Source organism: Papaver somniferum, chromosome 1 (genome assembly GCF_003573695.1).
Source record: "Papaver somniferum cultivar HN1 chromosome 1, ASM357369v1, whole genome shotgun sequence".
Taxonomy (NCBI): Eukaryota; Viridiplantae; Streptophyta; class Magnoliopsida; order Ranunculales; family Papaveraceae; genus Papaver; species Papaver somniferum.
The window spans coordinates 46,046,254-46,062,107 of record NC_039358.1 but is presented as its reverse complement, the minus strand read 5'-3'; the positions used below and the strand labels follow the sequence as shown (position 1 = coordinate 46,062,107).

Here is a 15,854-nt window from a genome sequence, read left to right as displayed (position 1 = left end):
GAAATAAAACATGATAATGATGTAGTACCAGAGACACAAGGTTAGATCGATGTATGTTACATAATATTAAAATAATCTAGAATCGATTCACTAGTCAAATCTAGGCACTAACTCTGTGATATATTTTTATTTCACAATTTACACGACATAATAGACAAGTTCACAGGATTACAATGTACATATTGAGATTATACCTTGTAGAGAGTCTTCTATTTATAATAACGAAACATGCTAGATTGCTTAAGGTTCAAGCCATTTTCTCTTATGATCAAAGCAAACTCGTGAACTAATTTTCATTTTAAGAATTACTTTGATAACAAGCAAACTAAATTACTCACATAGACTATTTATAAAGGATCGAAACCATGTAAGCATGTGAGAAGTTTTCTTTGTAACACAAATAAGAATATGCACCCCCCATATTTGTCGATTAAAGAACCGTGCATAAAAGTTAGCTCACGAATAACCAATTATGGTTCGTGAACCATCAAGCAATGTTGGAGTTCAGTAACACCCGAAAAAAGAATAGTTAGTGAATTAATAAAAGTGGTTATCAAACTCAATGTGTTTGAAGTTTCAAGGAACATATCCAAAATTACATAGTTTGCAAACTAAAAAATCAGTTCATGAACACAAAAGCAAAATTCAAAATGTGTCCAGGAACACCTTGAAATTACATAGTTCGCAAACTGAAAAATAAGTTTGTGAACACTTGTGCACATACGAATTCATTAATATCAATAAGTTGCATAGCTCGCGAACAAAAGAATCAGTTTGTGAACAAAAATACAATTTGACGTTTAGGCTTATATTTCACATACATAGTTTTTTGAACAATAAAATTTATTCTCAGCCTCAAAAGTGATAAGATCTATGAACATCCAGTGCTTGAGTTGGTGTTTCAAGTACAAGCTTGAACTCGAAACTTCTTCTTTATGATTTATTATATACTTATGTCATACGATATTGTTTCATAAGATAGAATGATGGAAATAATGAGTAAATAGGATAGTCAGTCTTCGCATACCCTTGTTGATGAAGTTATCGCACATGTCTTCATTGTTCTTCAGTTTTCAATCTTCCAGGATATCCGGTGATTTCTGATACTCAACTTCCATGCTCTAATCCTAGTCTGATACCGACTTTGGTATACTATGAATCAAGATATAGTTTTGGTCATATAACATTAACAACAAGGGTGACATACCAATACTTGTGTGTTTAACCGAGCGTTGCGCTAACATGTATCTTAATTTCAAATAATTGATACTTGATTTTTTTGTCTTTCCAGTTTGATGATTTTTGTTGTAATGTACTTTTCCATTAATTGTAACATCAAACTTATGGTGGGATTTTTCGCAAAAATTCCTCAACTACCACAATAGTAGCAATGACACAACTTCTAGGAATAACCATGGTTTTTAGTGGAAGAAACATGAGCCATGCTTATGGCGGTCTGAAAAGTTAGCTTAAAATCTAACTCACAAGCCTCATTTATTTCATCCCACAATCTATATCGAGACACCAACGTACTTGTGAGATATGATTAACAAATCAAAGGTCTACTGCGATGCATTCCGCATCATACAATTCACATCATTTATAGAGAGGCGAACCAGGCATTGTGCACTAGCAAATCAAGCGGCAGAATAAGTCAGCGGAGATTTTTTGAAACTAACTTTTGGGAGTACGGAGGCCTTGATTTTTACGATTATATGTAATTTATGACTCCATGGCTTGTCGCTTATAAGAGTAATTTCTTTTTAGTTTAAATCGATATAACACACTTCAAAAAAGAAAAGTGGATTTGATCAAAATTTGATCTTTTTCTAGTGGCATAGTGATGATATTCATCAAATTTTATATGAATTTACCGGAAAGAAATCTAATCCATTAAGTTCTAATGTTCATACGCAAAAGTGTACAAAAGTAGATAGCTAGATGGAATTGGAAAACAGTAAACGCTATTTACAGAATGCTTCAAAAAAAAATCGATTAAAAAAATTAAAATTTTGGGCCCTAACAATATGAGGCTCTCTCGGCAATAGCCTAGCTGGCCTAGTTTATAAAAGTGGGAATGTTATTTATGCCCCTAGTATCCATGGGCTTTGCACGAACACCCTTCAGGGGCATCTTTCCAACGGGCTGAATATCCATCAACGTCTTAAAGTCCGGTTTTAACCTCCACAACATTTATTATGTCGGAGATTAAATAGCTTTCGCTTATTCTGTTTTCTCGAAAATTAAAAAAAAATTCAGAGAGAAAATTTTGAAAGAGAAGTTGCAGAGAGAGCTCAGATCAGAGAGAGATGAGAACTGAATCTCCATTGAATCTCCATTGAATTAATCGAGATCAATCTTGAATAAACATGCAGTTTAATCTCCATTGAATCTTGAATCTAGTTTAAATCAATCGAAATCGGTGAAGAAGTTTCAGAGTAAGATTTGGTTTATTCTCCATTGAAGAAGAAGTTTCTGATAATTGTTGTTCAATTCAACTGAAATCAGAGTTGTTTGCATAAACCAAATCATCGAATCTGAAGATTTACTTCACTTTTCAATTGCATCATCGATTATTTGAGTCCGATTATTTGAGTCGGAAGATCTACTTCAGTAAGCTTCTTTCATTATTTGAGTTTGATTGAATCATCGATTGCAGAGGTCTACTTCAGTAAACAACGATTTTGATTTCTTATCATAATTCAAGTTCAATCTCGTTAACAGGTAAGATTTACTTTTTTTTTTTTGCTATAATCTTTTTTTTGTTTTAACATTTTGTTCTGAATAATGTAATTTACAATTTTTTTTTGTTGTGTTCATACCGTGAAATTATTTTGTTGTACCTTTTGAATGAATAAATCGTTTTTCAGTCTATGATTATCATTTTGAATCACAATGAAATTGATAACAATTATTCATAAATTGTTAATAAACAAATCCCATGTAGTTTCAGGTCATACTGTTTCTGAAATTGAACATTAGGTCATATTATTAGTTTTTGATGTGTATTGTTGGTGTTCCAATGTAGTTGTTGAACATGTTAAATGCTGAATCACATATTCACTAACAACAATGTAGTTTATAATGTGTATACTTCATCTTTTTCCACTGATTACCCTGAATATACTTCTCACGAGGGGCGCAGCCCCGAGTGATTTGCGTCATGACCAGATTTTAAGCTACAGGACATGCTGAATCACATATTCAATCTTAGGACATGCTGTAGGTTATAATGTAGTAGTTCAACATGATTACATTATGTTAGTGAATACAAGCAATGTAGCTTGTCAAGCTGTTTATATTGAATGTCATTGTTACTAAAAATACATATTGAATCCTAGGACAACTTGTCCAAGTTTTTTCTAATTCTGAAAACAACTTGTGGTAGTTTCTTCTAGTTGTGGAAACAAGTTGGGTTGGTTGCTTTCAATTTTTTCTCCAAGCAACCTGTGGTAGTTGCTTCTGGTTGTGGAAATAACTTTGGTTGGTTGCTTTTAATATTTTCTCCAAACACTACTTTGTTGTTGCAGAGATTAACATGTATCTTATAATCCTTTGCAATTTACTAAGTCCTTTTTTTTATTTTGTCAGGTAAATATGGTTGTCGCAGAGATTAACTTTTACAACTTAAGCATCTCTCATGTTATTTCCGAAGCAACTACCTTTAAGGAGATGCAAAGTGTTGTGTTACATTCTTGGAGTATTCTTTCCAAAGTTTCTTTTGTCATTCTTTCTGATGTTAATGGGGTACTTCAAATCGTTCGGTCTGATTTAGATTTGAATTTTCATGTTATATACTGCCAAGCTAAGGGAATAGAAGTTTTGAAGTCCAATGTTCAATTCGAAACTCTTTCTTCTTCTTCTTCTTCTTCATGAGTTGCTTCTTCTTCATCTTCTTCAAGTTGTGTTTCAACTGACAATTTGGCTTTTGTTGAAGACACGACTGATGATGTTTCAATTAATCAATTATCCATATGAGAACCAAAAAAGTGTGATGCTTGGGATGGAATTCTTACCCGTGTTGGTCAGATGTTTGATGGAGAGAAAGAGGAAGTCTGTGATGTCATGATGAAGTATCAAGTGGAGAGTGGGTACAAAGTAAAAACTTTGAAGACTGGTCGGAAGCGTTATACTGTTTGTTTCCTTTTCAAAGAAGAAAAAGGATGTAAGTCGAGGTTCCACTCATCTTTGGCATTCCCAAACAACCGTGATTTTAAGTGCAAGACTTTTATATCGGAGCATTCTTGTGGTTTGGCGTGCTCTGATGCTTCAAAGCTTCGAATGACGAAGACTTTTATCAAGAACATCATAAAAGACGATATTAGAGTTTCAAGTAAGCAGAAATCATCTGCGGACATTCAAGATTTGTTTTTCAGAGAGTATCAAGTTGACCTCACCTACCATCAAGCATATCGTGGACTAAAATTTTGCAAAGAATGTATTTGGGGAGATGATATAAAGTCGTATTCTGACTTCTTGTGGTATGAAGAAGCTGTCAAGCGTCATAATCCCGGAAGTGTCATTAAATTTGAGTTTAATGCTGAAAACCGACAGTTCGAGAGGTTTTTTATTTCTTTTGAAGCTTGCATCACAGGGTTCAACAAGTATTTCCGTCCTATGCTGATAATTGATGCTACGTTTCTTACTGGAAAGTTCAGGGGTGGTCTTATGGTAGCTTGTGGGAAAACTGGCAACCAAGGTATTATGCATTTTCTTTACTCTTCTCTTTTTATGATGTGTTTTTTTTATGACAAACCTTTTTGGTAGAAAACTTTGTAGCCAACTGTACGTAATTGCACAACCTCAACAAACCTTTTAGGTTTATATTTTTGTGAACAACCTCAATAACTTGAACAAGTTGGTTCCATATTCTGGAGACAACTTGACCAAGTTGGTTCCATTTTTCTGGAGACAACTTGTTCTAGTGGTTTCTTCCACTGTGTAATTCGAAACATGCTGCCCATTTTCTGTTTTAATTTTTTTTGTTTCTTTTTCTTTGTAGAGATATTTCCACTTGCATTTGGGCTTGTTTCTGCGGAAAATGATGATAATTGGCGCTGGTTTCTGGAAAATTTGAAGGGAATTGTCGATGATGATCGTCCGTTGACCATCATATCTGATCGTGGAACTGGACTTTTGAACAATGTTCTTGAGGTATTTCCGAATGCTTTTCACTCATATTGCTCGTACCATATGAAAGGCAATATTCTAGTTAGCAAGGGAAAGAGTAGACAAACTACAGTGAAGTTGTTTGAGCAATGCTACACTGCTGTCACCAAGGAGCAATTTTTTAAGGCAGTTTCAAGCATGCACAATCTGAAGTTGTTCTCTGTCATTGAGTGGATGAAGAAGATCCCACTGAAGAATTGGGTTGCTCATGAGTTTTAAGGGGAAAGGTTTGGAGAGCTTACATCTAATATAGCTGAAAGCTTCAACAGCTTGATTAAGCACGAAAAGCGACTACAAGCTATTGAGTTGATTGAATGTATTCGTGCTAGGACAATGGAGACAATGTGGAAGAGGAAGCTCGCAGCTAGCAAGTGGACTATAAGACTTACCCCTAAGATGCAAACTAGGTTAGACAAGAGGATAACTGACTGTCTGGCAGGCCTCAAAGAGGTGTAAAAATTATCCCCGGCCAAAAACTTGGTGGGCCCGGAGATATGTATAAAATTAAGCGCAATGAAAACGCGGGCCTACAGTAATACCGCAAGTGCACGGTCGTCGGTTGTAGCTCGTGCAAGTACGGGTCGATCCACAGAGATCGGGTGTGTTTTGTAGTGTTCTAACTATTTGGGTTCCTAAATTGCTATTGGGCTATGAAGCCTTTTGGCTTAAATTGGGCTTTGAGTACTAATGGGTTTGATAACAATAAAATGAACTGAGCTTGGGCTCAGTTAGTCTTTGAAGTGTAAATGGGCTTTGGCCTTAAACTTAGGCTTGGGCTCAGTGAACTGAAATTAGGCTCAACAGTTCAACTGTGAATTGGGCTTTGGATTCAGTCAAGGATCTGGGCCTTTGGGCCTTTGAGGAACTGAACTTGAGCTTTGAAAGCTGGGCTTTGGAGAGGAAGCAGCAGCAGCAGAGCAAAGAAAGCAGCAAAGAGGAAGGAAAGCAGCAGCACTGCAAGTGCACAGTGCAGTGCAGGGGAAGAAAACAGTGCAATGCAAGTGCAAGAGAAACAACAGCAGCAGTAGCACAAGCAAGGAAGAAAATGCACAGCAGGAGAAAATAGCAAACAAAAGCTACACAGGGCAACACAGGGCAAAAGCAAAGAATAATGCAAGATGAACCAAGGCCTAAGCCAAGGGCAGGGATGATAGTGAAACTGAAATGAAGCAAAACTAAGGCATTCTTCTAGAGTGGGAAGAGAACTAGCTTGCTCATTGTCACTAGTGAGCACTAGTTTCTCCCCACTACTCAATCAACACAATGCATCAAAGTTTTAATCTAACATTCCATTATTTAACAGTGAGTTGAAGCAACAGATACATTAACAGAATTATCATTGACAGGGGACAAACAATAACAATGAACAAAATTAACCTAAACAGGATACTAACATAACATGGATACTAACATAACATTTGAAAATTAACCTAAAGTGAACAAACCTAGGCAGTGAAATTGATAAAGACAGTGAAATTGAAAATCAAAAGAAATTAAGAGTAGACATTAACATGGAATTAACATTTAACACTAACAGGAAATTAAAATTGAAACATAACAGGGAATTAAAATTGAAACCCTAAATTGAAATCTAATTGAAATTTAAGAACTGAAATTAAACCTAAACTAACCCAATTTTGGGGGTATCTCGGCTAGCCCCAGAACACCCTTAAATTGCTCTACACACTCTCTATTTATAACATACAAAATACCCAATTTTTGTGAACCCTAATTTTGAAATTAGGGTTTTGAAAATCCGAAATTTACTCACCAAATCCGCTGAATTGGTGGTGACCCATGCCTCTTCTCTTCTCTCTCGATCCTTCTCTGCCCTCAATTTCAATCTATAGCCTCATCTATCTCATCAACTCTTCACGCCTAGGGTTCCAGCGAGAAAGAGGGGTGATGGGCTGATGTAATAGATGGATAGAGAGTAGGGGGATGTATAGGTGATTGAGACAGAGGAGTTGGTGGTAGAAATGGTGGTGACAGGAGCGATGGATGATGGAAGTAGCAGGTGAGGTATGGTGGTGGTGGTAGTTTCTCTGCAGAGGGATGGAGAAGAAGGAGGAAGTCGATAGAATGGGAAGAAGGGGCTGTTTGGCTAGGTCATAGGGTTCGGTCACTATGGTGTGTAGCGAGATCATCGAGTTCGATGTTCGGCGAAGCTGAGCGGTGGATGGTGGAATTTGGAAGGAATCGAACGGCGTCAAGGATACTGGATTAAGAGACCGTTGGATTGCGAGATACAACGAATTTAACGGCACCAGATGGAGTTAGGTGCTGTAGTGTGAAGCAGGATCTTCAGACCTCGATGCACTGACGATGCTGCGACCATTGGATGTAGATGGATCCAATCTGACGGCTACAGGAGAATGGGCTTTGGGTCTTGTTATTTGGCTTGGGAGATAAGTTGGGCTTGGGGTAATTCTGAGCCCATTTCTTCTTGTGAGAACAATCTCTTCCTTGTTAAGCCCATTGCTAGCCTTTTGGTCTTGTGCACAACATTCTTCGCGGCTTCCTTGCGTAATTTCTCCCGGCTTTTCACTACTTTTCTGCTCTTTTCCGCTCTGCTATTCATCCAAACTTTATTTATTACCTAAAAATGCAAAATTAAGTAAGAAAAATATTTATTCTTGAAAACAATGAAAATACAGAATATGGGATAAAATGTAGAATTAATGATCAAAAGATGAGTTAAATGCCAACAAAAAGGGATAAATATATACAATATTTGGCACTCATCAAATACCCTCAAACCTGAATTTTACTTGTCCTCAAGTAAAACAAAACTAAGGAAATCCTAACTATACCACTGTCGCTGGTCTCTCGAATGCATTTAGCGTATGCACTAAGCCTTTTAAACCACTAAGTGTCCCTAGTGGACGAGTTGAAGTCTCGTGAAGGTTTGCTTAGAACGTACCTACAAAGTTCTAGGTCAAAATATAAGCTCAGATTCCATCAAACGTGACATGTGCAAAACAGTTTAAGCTAACAGCAAAATGGAGATGTCAATCTAGCTATCGAAGGCACAATCCTAGCACTGATAACAAATAAGGACATGTGATAAGAGTGTAAAGTGTATCTACACATGTGTAAAGAAAGATCTGAAGTCATGACTACTAATCACCAAGAGATAGTTTCTCAGGCTAAGAACTGAGGTCGAAATCTAGCTAGCTGTCCGGACTTTACGAGAATTGTGAATGAGTTGGAGGTATTTCACAATTACTCGCGTTGTACATCAATGGCATACACCCTCCTTGCTTACAACACAAAAACACAAAAGATGACTATTTACATGACTCTTATTTACATTGACAAATCTCTTTTTATTTTTGGAACAAGAGATGATGGAATTGATAAATACTTGATTTTTTTTTTTTTTTTTTTTTTTTTTTTTTTTTTTTACTACGGAAACACTTTTGATACATATACAAAAGGAAACAAAAGATTACATGACACTTTGCAAGAGGTAGCCCTTTTTGATGCACCCAGTTAAATTCGATGGTTGTCTTTCTTAATGTAACCTCCACCTTCTATCCCAACCAACCAAAGAACAAGCTAGTCAAGTTTCGTTCAGTATTCTAAAGTGATTGGCAATCGTAACTTCCTGTCAAACACCTTGAAGATCGAGGCCATACATGTATTGGTAGATCGTGCGCGTGCAAATTTCTTATCACTATGTGAATTGTGCTAGAATCAGAGTGCCTAAATATCTAGACTAAGACTCCTAAAAATTACATATTTGCACAAGAGTCAACATTTCAAGGTAAATGAGCTCCATTTTTTATGATTTTTTCATTTTTTAATTTTTTTCAATTTTGATTTTTCAATTTTTTTGGAATTTTTCAATTTTTTCAAAAAGAAGAAGGAGTTCGTTTTCAATTATGGCAAATTATCATGGTATCTACTCTATACCCCCAAACCTAAACTAAACATTGTCCTCAATGTTTCAAAATATGGAAAGAATTAAAATGCAACATATGGAAAGGGACATGCTGAGTAGAGTAAAAGGAGAGAGAATACCCGATTTCGGCGAAAGCAGACTTAAAACTCCGTTATTCAAGGCAAAAAATCCAACATATTTCAGCCGAGATCATATTGGATTAGTAAAATATATACAAAAAGAACAAAAGGGTTTTTAAGAAATTTTATCTACTGGATTATATACAAAAAATTCACCATACACTAACAATCTAAAGAGTTGAGGATCAACCCAAAAGAAAAAGTATAGAGACATAGAAAGTTTCAAAACACTAAAATTGGACTTAAATGGGAGTGAGAGTGAAAAACCGAATGAATTACCCCTAAACCAAAATTTTTCAACAGGTTCACTTTTAAGCACAAAATCTAACAATTTTAGGGGTTCAGGATTCAAAAGGTCTAACTCAAAATGGACTGTTTTCGGGATGGGCAAACATGCAATTTCCAACTGTGGCTCTTTAAAAGTGTTATATTTTGAAGCAAAATAGTCCAAGAGGACTTGGGAGGCACACAGTTCCAATCCTAGATTAGGAATTTTCAGAAAAGTTGGTTTAAAATTTTTGTTACAAACCAAATCTAGGTTGGGTGGAAGGCCATCAGATTGTGACTTAGGTAGGACGATCGGCTCATCATTATCAATCAAATCAAAATCTCCTAAGTCTTCTACACGTGTCACATCATGCTCACAATCGTCAATCAATTTAGCAAGATCACAATCAGAATCCTCAACATCATCAACAGATTGATTCTCGTGTATCGGCACATCAGGGGAAACATCACATGGAATACTAGAAGAAATATCATGCATTAAGGTCGGGGCAGAGAAGCCTAATGTATTTGAACCCACAGGTTTCATAACATTTTCAGTATAGACATGTTCTTCTAACATAACATCATAATCATCATCATCATCATGATAGGAATTTTGCAATCTAGGATAATTTTCAATCCTAAGGTCGGAGCTATTACAAGAATAAAACTCTAATTCATGGGGGTGACTCATATCATGTGGTGTTGTTCCTGTTTCCCTAACGGATTCCCATTGATGGGTTTTCTCTGCAATCTCGGCTAAAAAATTCCATGCATCATCCACAGATTTATCAATAAACTCACCATTACACATAGACTCAACCATGGTTCGAGATTTAAAGTCTAGTCCCTCATAGAGGATGACGACAAGTCTCCACTTCTCAATTCCATGGTGCGGACATTCACTCAACAAATCATTAAAACGTTCAAAATAGTGAAAAACAGTTTCCTCATCCAATTGGACAAAACAATTGATACTTTGACGAATAGCGATGGTCCTATGATGTGGAAAGAATTTTTTGAAAAATAGATCTCTGAGTTGGTCCCAAGTGTTGATTGATTGTGGTCTCAAACCGTAAAACCATGTTTTGGCCCTTTCCTTTAAAGAAAATGTAAACAAACGCAATTTCAGAGAGTCTTCGGACATATGATCAGGTTGCATAGTCCGACAAATTTGTTCAAACTCTCTTACATGAGTATAGGGGTTCTCAGAATCGAACCCTCGAAATATAGGAAGTATTTGTATCATGCTTGCATTTATTTTAAAAGGGTTATTGGTTTTAGGTAATACAATACATGATAATGGAATTTTTATTGACGGATACATGTATTCATGGAGAGCACGAGGTTGGCCCATTTTGAAATGACACAAAGCCCACTATTTGGTTTTAATGGGTTTTAAAAATTTGGTTTTTTATGGGAAAATTTTGGTTTTGATGGGATATAAAAGAAAAACAAAATTTGGTTTAAAAATGGGAGCACAGTAGAAATTTGGTTTTAAAATTGGGAGCAAAAGAAATTTTTGGTTTTTTTTTTTTTTTTTTTTATTTTATTTTATTTTATTTTTTTTTTTTGAATGGGAGAAAAGTAAAGTAATTTTTTTTTTTTTTTTTTTTTTTTTTGGAAAAAGAAAATAAAATTTGGTTTTTGAATGGGAGCAAGCCCACTGTTTGTTTTGTATTTGCTTTGGCTCCGCTTGGTTGAAAACTTTTGGTGGAACTGAGTCCAAAATCTCGGCCTAGAATTTGGGTGCTCGGCCCACTAACGAGTTCAACTAGCGTGATCGGTTACAAGCTCAGCTGGGTTTAAAAACCCAGAATACAAAATACAAGTCCAAATTAAACAAGCTCACAAAAATTAAATACAAGCCCACAAATTAAACAACAAGCCCAAAAATAATTAGTTACAAACCCAAAATAGAAAAATAAAAAGCCCAAAAAATTGGGTTAATTATTACAAGCCCACAATTAAAGAAATTTGGAAGCCCACAGGTTGGGTTCTCTCAATGGAATGGGTTTAGGCTTACCTTTTTAGCACAGCCCAGCTGCTCTGATATTGTTGCAAAAACCCAGTTGGGCTTTGGTTCTTTTCCTTGGTGGCGTCCCAGCAGAGGAAAAACAGGTTCAGAACAGCAGGTCCAACAGCAAATGAAGTGAAGCAGATGCAGATGCAAATGCTATGCAGTGGAATGCAAAAATAGCTAATAAAACACACGAAAAACACAGCACCAATCCCCGGCAACGGCGCCAAAAACTTGGCAGGCCTCAAAGAGGTGTAAAAATTATCCCCGGCCAAAAACTTGGTGGGCCCGGAGATATGTATAAAATTAAGCGCAATGAAAACGCGGGCCTACAGTAATACCGCAAGTGCACGGTCGTCGGTTGTAGCTCGTGCAAGTACGGGTTGATCCACAGAGATCGGGTGTGTTTTGTAGTGTTCTAACTATTTGGGTTCCTAAATTGCTATTGGGCTATGAAGCCTTTTGGCTTAAATTGGGCTTTGAGTACTAATGGGTTTGATAACAATAAAATGAACTGAGCTTGGGCTCAGTTAGTCTTTGAAGTGTAAATGGGCTTTGGCCTTAAACTTAGGCTTGGGCTCAGTGAACTGAAATTAGGCTCAACAGTTCAACTGTGAATTGGGCTTTGGATTCAGTCAAGGATCTGGGCCTTTGGGCCTTTGAGGAACTGAACTTGAGCTTTGAAAGCTGGGCTTTGGAGAGGAAGCAGCAGCAGCAGAGCAAAGAAAGCAGCAAAGAGGAAGGAAAGCAGCAGCACTGCAAGTGCACAGTGCAGTGCAGGGGAAGAAAACAGTGCAATGCAGCAGTGCAATGCAAGTGCAAGAGAAACAACAGCAGCAGTAGCACAAGCAAGGAAGAAAATGCACAGCAGGAGAAAATAGCAAACAAAAGCTACACAGGGCAACACAGGGCAAAAGCAAAGAATAATGCAAGATGAACCAAGGCCTAAGCCAAGGGCAGGGATGATAGTGAAACTGAAATGGAGCAAAACTAAGGCATTCTTCTAGAGTGGGAAGAGAACTAGCTTGCTCATTGTCACTAGTGAGCACTAGTTTCTCCCCACTACTCAATCAACACAATGCATCAAAGTTTTAATCTAACATTCCATTATTTAACAGTGAGTTGAAGCAACAGATACATTAACAGAATTATCATTAACAGGGGACAAACAATAACAATGAACAAAATTAACCTAAACAGGATACTAACATAACATTTGAAAATTAACCTAAAGTGAACAAACCTAGGCAGTGAAATTGATAAAGACAGTGAAATTGAAAATCAAAAGAAATTAAGAGTAGACATTAACATGGAATTAACATTTAACACTAACAGGAAATTAAAATTGAAACATAACAGGGAATTAAAATTGAAACCCTAAATTGAAATTAATCTGAAATTTAAGAACTGAAATTAAAAGTGAACCTAACCCAAATTGGGTGGTTACTTGGCTAGTCCAAGAACACCCTTAAATTGCTCTACACACTCTCTATTTATAACATACAAAATACCCAATTTTTGTGAACCCTAATTTTGAAATTAGGGTTTTGAAAATCCGAAATTTACTCACCAAATCCGCTGAATTGGTGGTGACCCATGCCTCTTCTCTTCTCTCTCGATCCTTCTCTGCCCTCAATTTCAATCTATAGCCTCATCTATCTCATCAACTCTTCACGCCTAGGGTTCCAGCGAGAAAGAGGGGTGATGGGCTGATGTAATAGATGGCTAGAGAGTAGGGGGATGTATAGGTGATTGAGACAGAGGAGTTGGTGGTAGAAATGGTGGTGACAGGAGCGATGGATGATGGAAGTAGCAGGTGAGGTATGGTGGTGGTGGTAGTTTCTCTGCAGAGGGATGGAGAAGAAGGAGGAAGTCGATAGAATGGGAAGAAGGGGCTGTTTGGCTAGGTCATAGGGTTCGGTCACTATGGTGTGTAGCGAGATCATCGAGTTCGATGTTCGGCGAAGCTGAGCGGTGGATGGTGGAATTTGGAAGGAATCGAACGGCGTCAAGGATACTGGATTAAGCGACCGTTGGATTGCGAGATACAACGAATTTAACGGCACCATATGGAGTTAGGTGCTGTAGTGTGAAGCAGGATCTTCAGACCTCGATGCACTGACGATGCTGCGACCATTGGATGTAGATGGATCCAATCTGACGGCTACAGGAGAATGGGCTTTGGGTCTTGTTATTTGGCTTGGGAGATAAGTTGGGCTTGGGATAATTCTGAGCCCATTTCTTCTTGTGAGAACAATCTCTTCCTTGTTAAGCCCATTGCTAGCCTTTTGGTCTTGTGCACAACATTCTTCGCGGCTTCCTTGCGTAATTTCTCCCGGCTTTTCACTACTTTTCTGCTCTTTTCCGCTCTGCTATTCATCCAAACTTTATTTATTACCTAAAAATGCAAAATTAAGTAAGAAAAATATTTATTCTTGAAAACAAAGAAAATACAGAATATGGGATAAAATGTAGAATTAATGCACAAAAGATGAGTTAAATGCCAAGAAAAATATATAGAAATATGCACTTTTTAGGACTCATCACTGTCATAGATACAAGGTGCGTCGAGCCAGTGAGAAAGTATTTGAGATCATAACTAATACCGGGAAAAATACTGTCGACTTAGACTCCCAGGCCTGCACTTGTCAGTGGTGGCAAAAACACAGCTTCCCCTACAGTCATTCCGTGAAAGCTATGGTGAAGATTGGTGAGGACGAGGTATACAAACACATCATACCTTGATACACTGTCGAATACTACAGATGTCTGTATGCAAAACCTATTTATCCCATTCCTGACGGAGACAAGTTGGATGAGATTTCTCAGACCAAATATGTCATGCCTCCCCCTGTTGGACCACAAGTTGGAAGACCAAACATTGTTCGTAAACGCAGTTACCGTGAGAAATTTTGCAAGAAGAGAAAGTGCGGCCGTTGTGGAATGCTTGTATACCATAATCGTAGAACATGTCATAGTGCTCCATTGGCCCCTCGCCCACCAATATTCAAGAATCAGTCTAGGATTGGAAGGTTGTACATGATGATGTTCCTATGATTTTATGAATCTCTCAACCATATTAGACTTTTTTCATTTGTTCCAGTTTGTTTTATGTTTTTATGAACCTTTCTTTCATGTTTTTCTGAACTTCTGATTTTATGTTTATGTGAACTTGGTTTGTCTTTAATTGATAATGGTACACTCTTTTTGTTCAACTTGTTATGCTGCGGTTGTTATGAAATCATTTTTTGTTCTTCAGTTTGCTGCAAGGTCTGTAATGTTTTTTTTTCATGGAAATTATGTTTTTATGGCTACAGATTTGAAGGAAAGTTGTTCTAGTTGGAGGAAACTTTTACTAGTTGTTTCTGTTTTTATGGAGACAACTTTTGCTAGTTGATTCCATGTTGGGAACAACTTCTGCAAGTTTCTTCCATTTATGAAGACATCTTTTCTCTAGTTGCTTCCATTTCAGTTCCTGCATGATTTTTTTGGTGACAACTTTTATTTGTTGCTTCCAATTTTGGTACAAACTTGAAGCAAGTTGCTTCCATTTAAGTACACAACTTGTGCAAGTGTCTGTCTGTATTTTTTATCCATCTGCTCTTTTACCTATGCATACCTGCAACCATATAGAAATATTGCAACACTGAATATAATCAAAGAGAAATAATAAAACCATTCAAACTTTAACTAGACAATATTAAGAAATGTACTTTAATTAGATAATACCAATATAATGTTTACAACCAATAATAATCTGTTGTTCAATCAGAATAATACTAATACTAGATAATTAGATAACTCTAGATAATACCAACAAGTTGTCGCTGTCATTCAGTACTACTGGGAATATATTACAATATGACTTGAATTTGTTCCTTTCTGTTTCTTCCATTCACAGTTGCATCCTGTATACGGAACGCCATCTTGACCCTCTTTTTGTTAAACTTGTCAATATAATGTTTCTTTACTCCTCCTGCCATCATACGCCATTCTTGGTATTTCACCAACATCTTCATAAAAACGCACACAAAAATTGTGCAATCAGGGTGTTCTTGTTGTTGAAGTACCTTTGGAACCTTCAATGTATAAACGATTTCTCCACCGTCTTTGTCTCGATATCCAATCTCATTTAAAAATTTTCTTAGTGGCTTTGTAAGTGTATGCAACTGACCTGACAACACTGAACTCTGCCACATAGAGTTGCATATCTTCCATACTCCTTCATGTAATACCAGCAACACCCAGTGGGAGTTCACGCACAGTGGAAACATCAACATTTTCTTATTGGCATCCAACTTTTAATTAGGCCTCACATAATCTGCTACGCAACTTGTTTTTATTGCATTCTCGTCTCCGTTTTCCATGGCTA

The 15,854-nt window shown here is 36.9% G+C and overlaps 1 protein-coding gene across 1 annotated transcript; it reads left to right on the top strand.

Moving 5' to 3' along the window:
- Positions 1-4,029: 4,029 nt before the first annotated feature.
- On the top strand, positions 4,030-5,388 carry LOC113300354. The gene is made up of 2 exons (XM_026549597.1): positions 4,030-4,699; positions 5,003-5,388. Exons 1-2 carry the CDS (start codon positions 4,030-4,032, stop codon positions 5,386-5,388), a joined length of 1,056 nt encoding a protein of 351 aa, XP_026405382.1.
- The last annotated feature ends 10,466 nt before the right edge of the window (positions 5,389-15,854 follow it).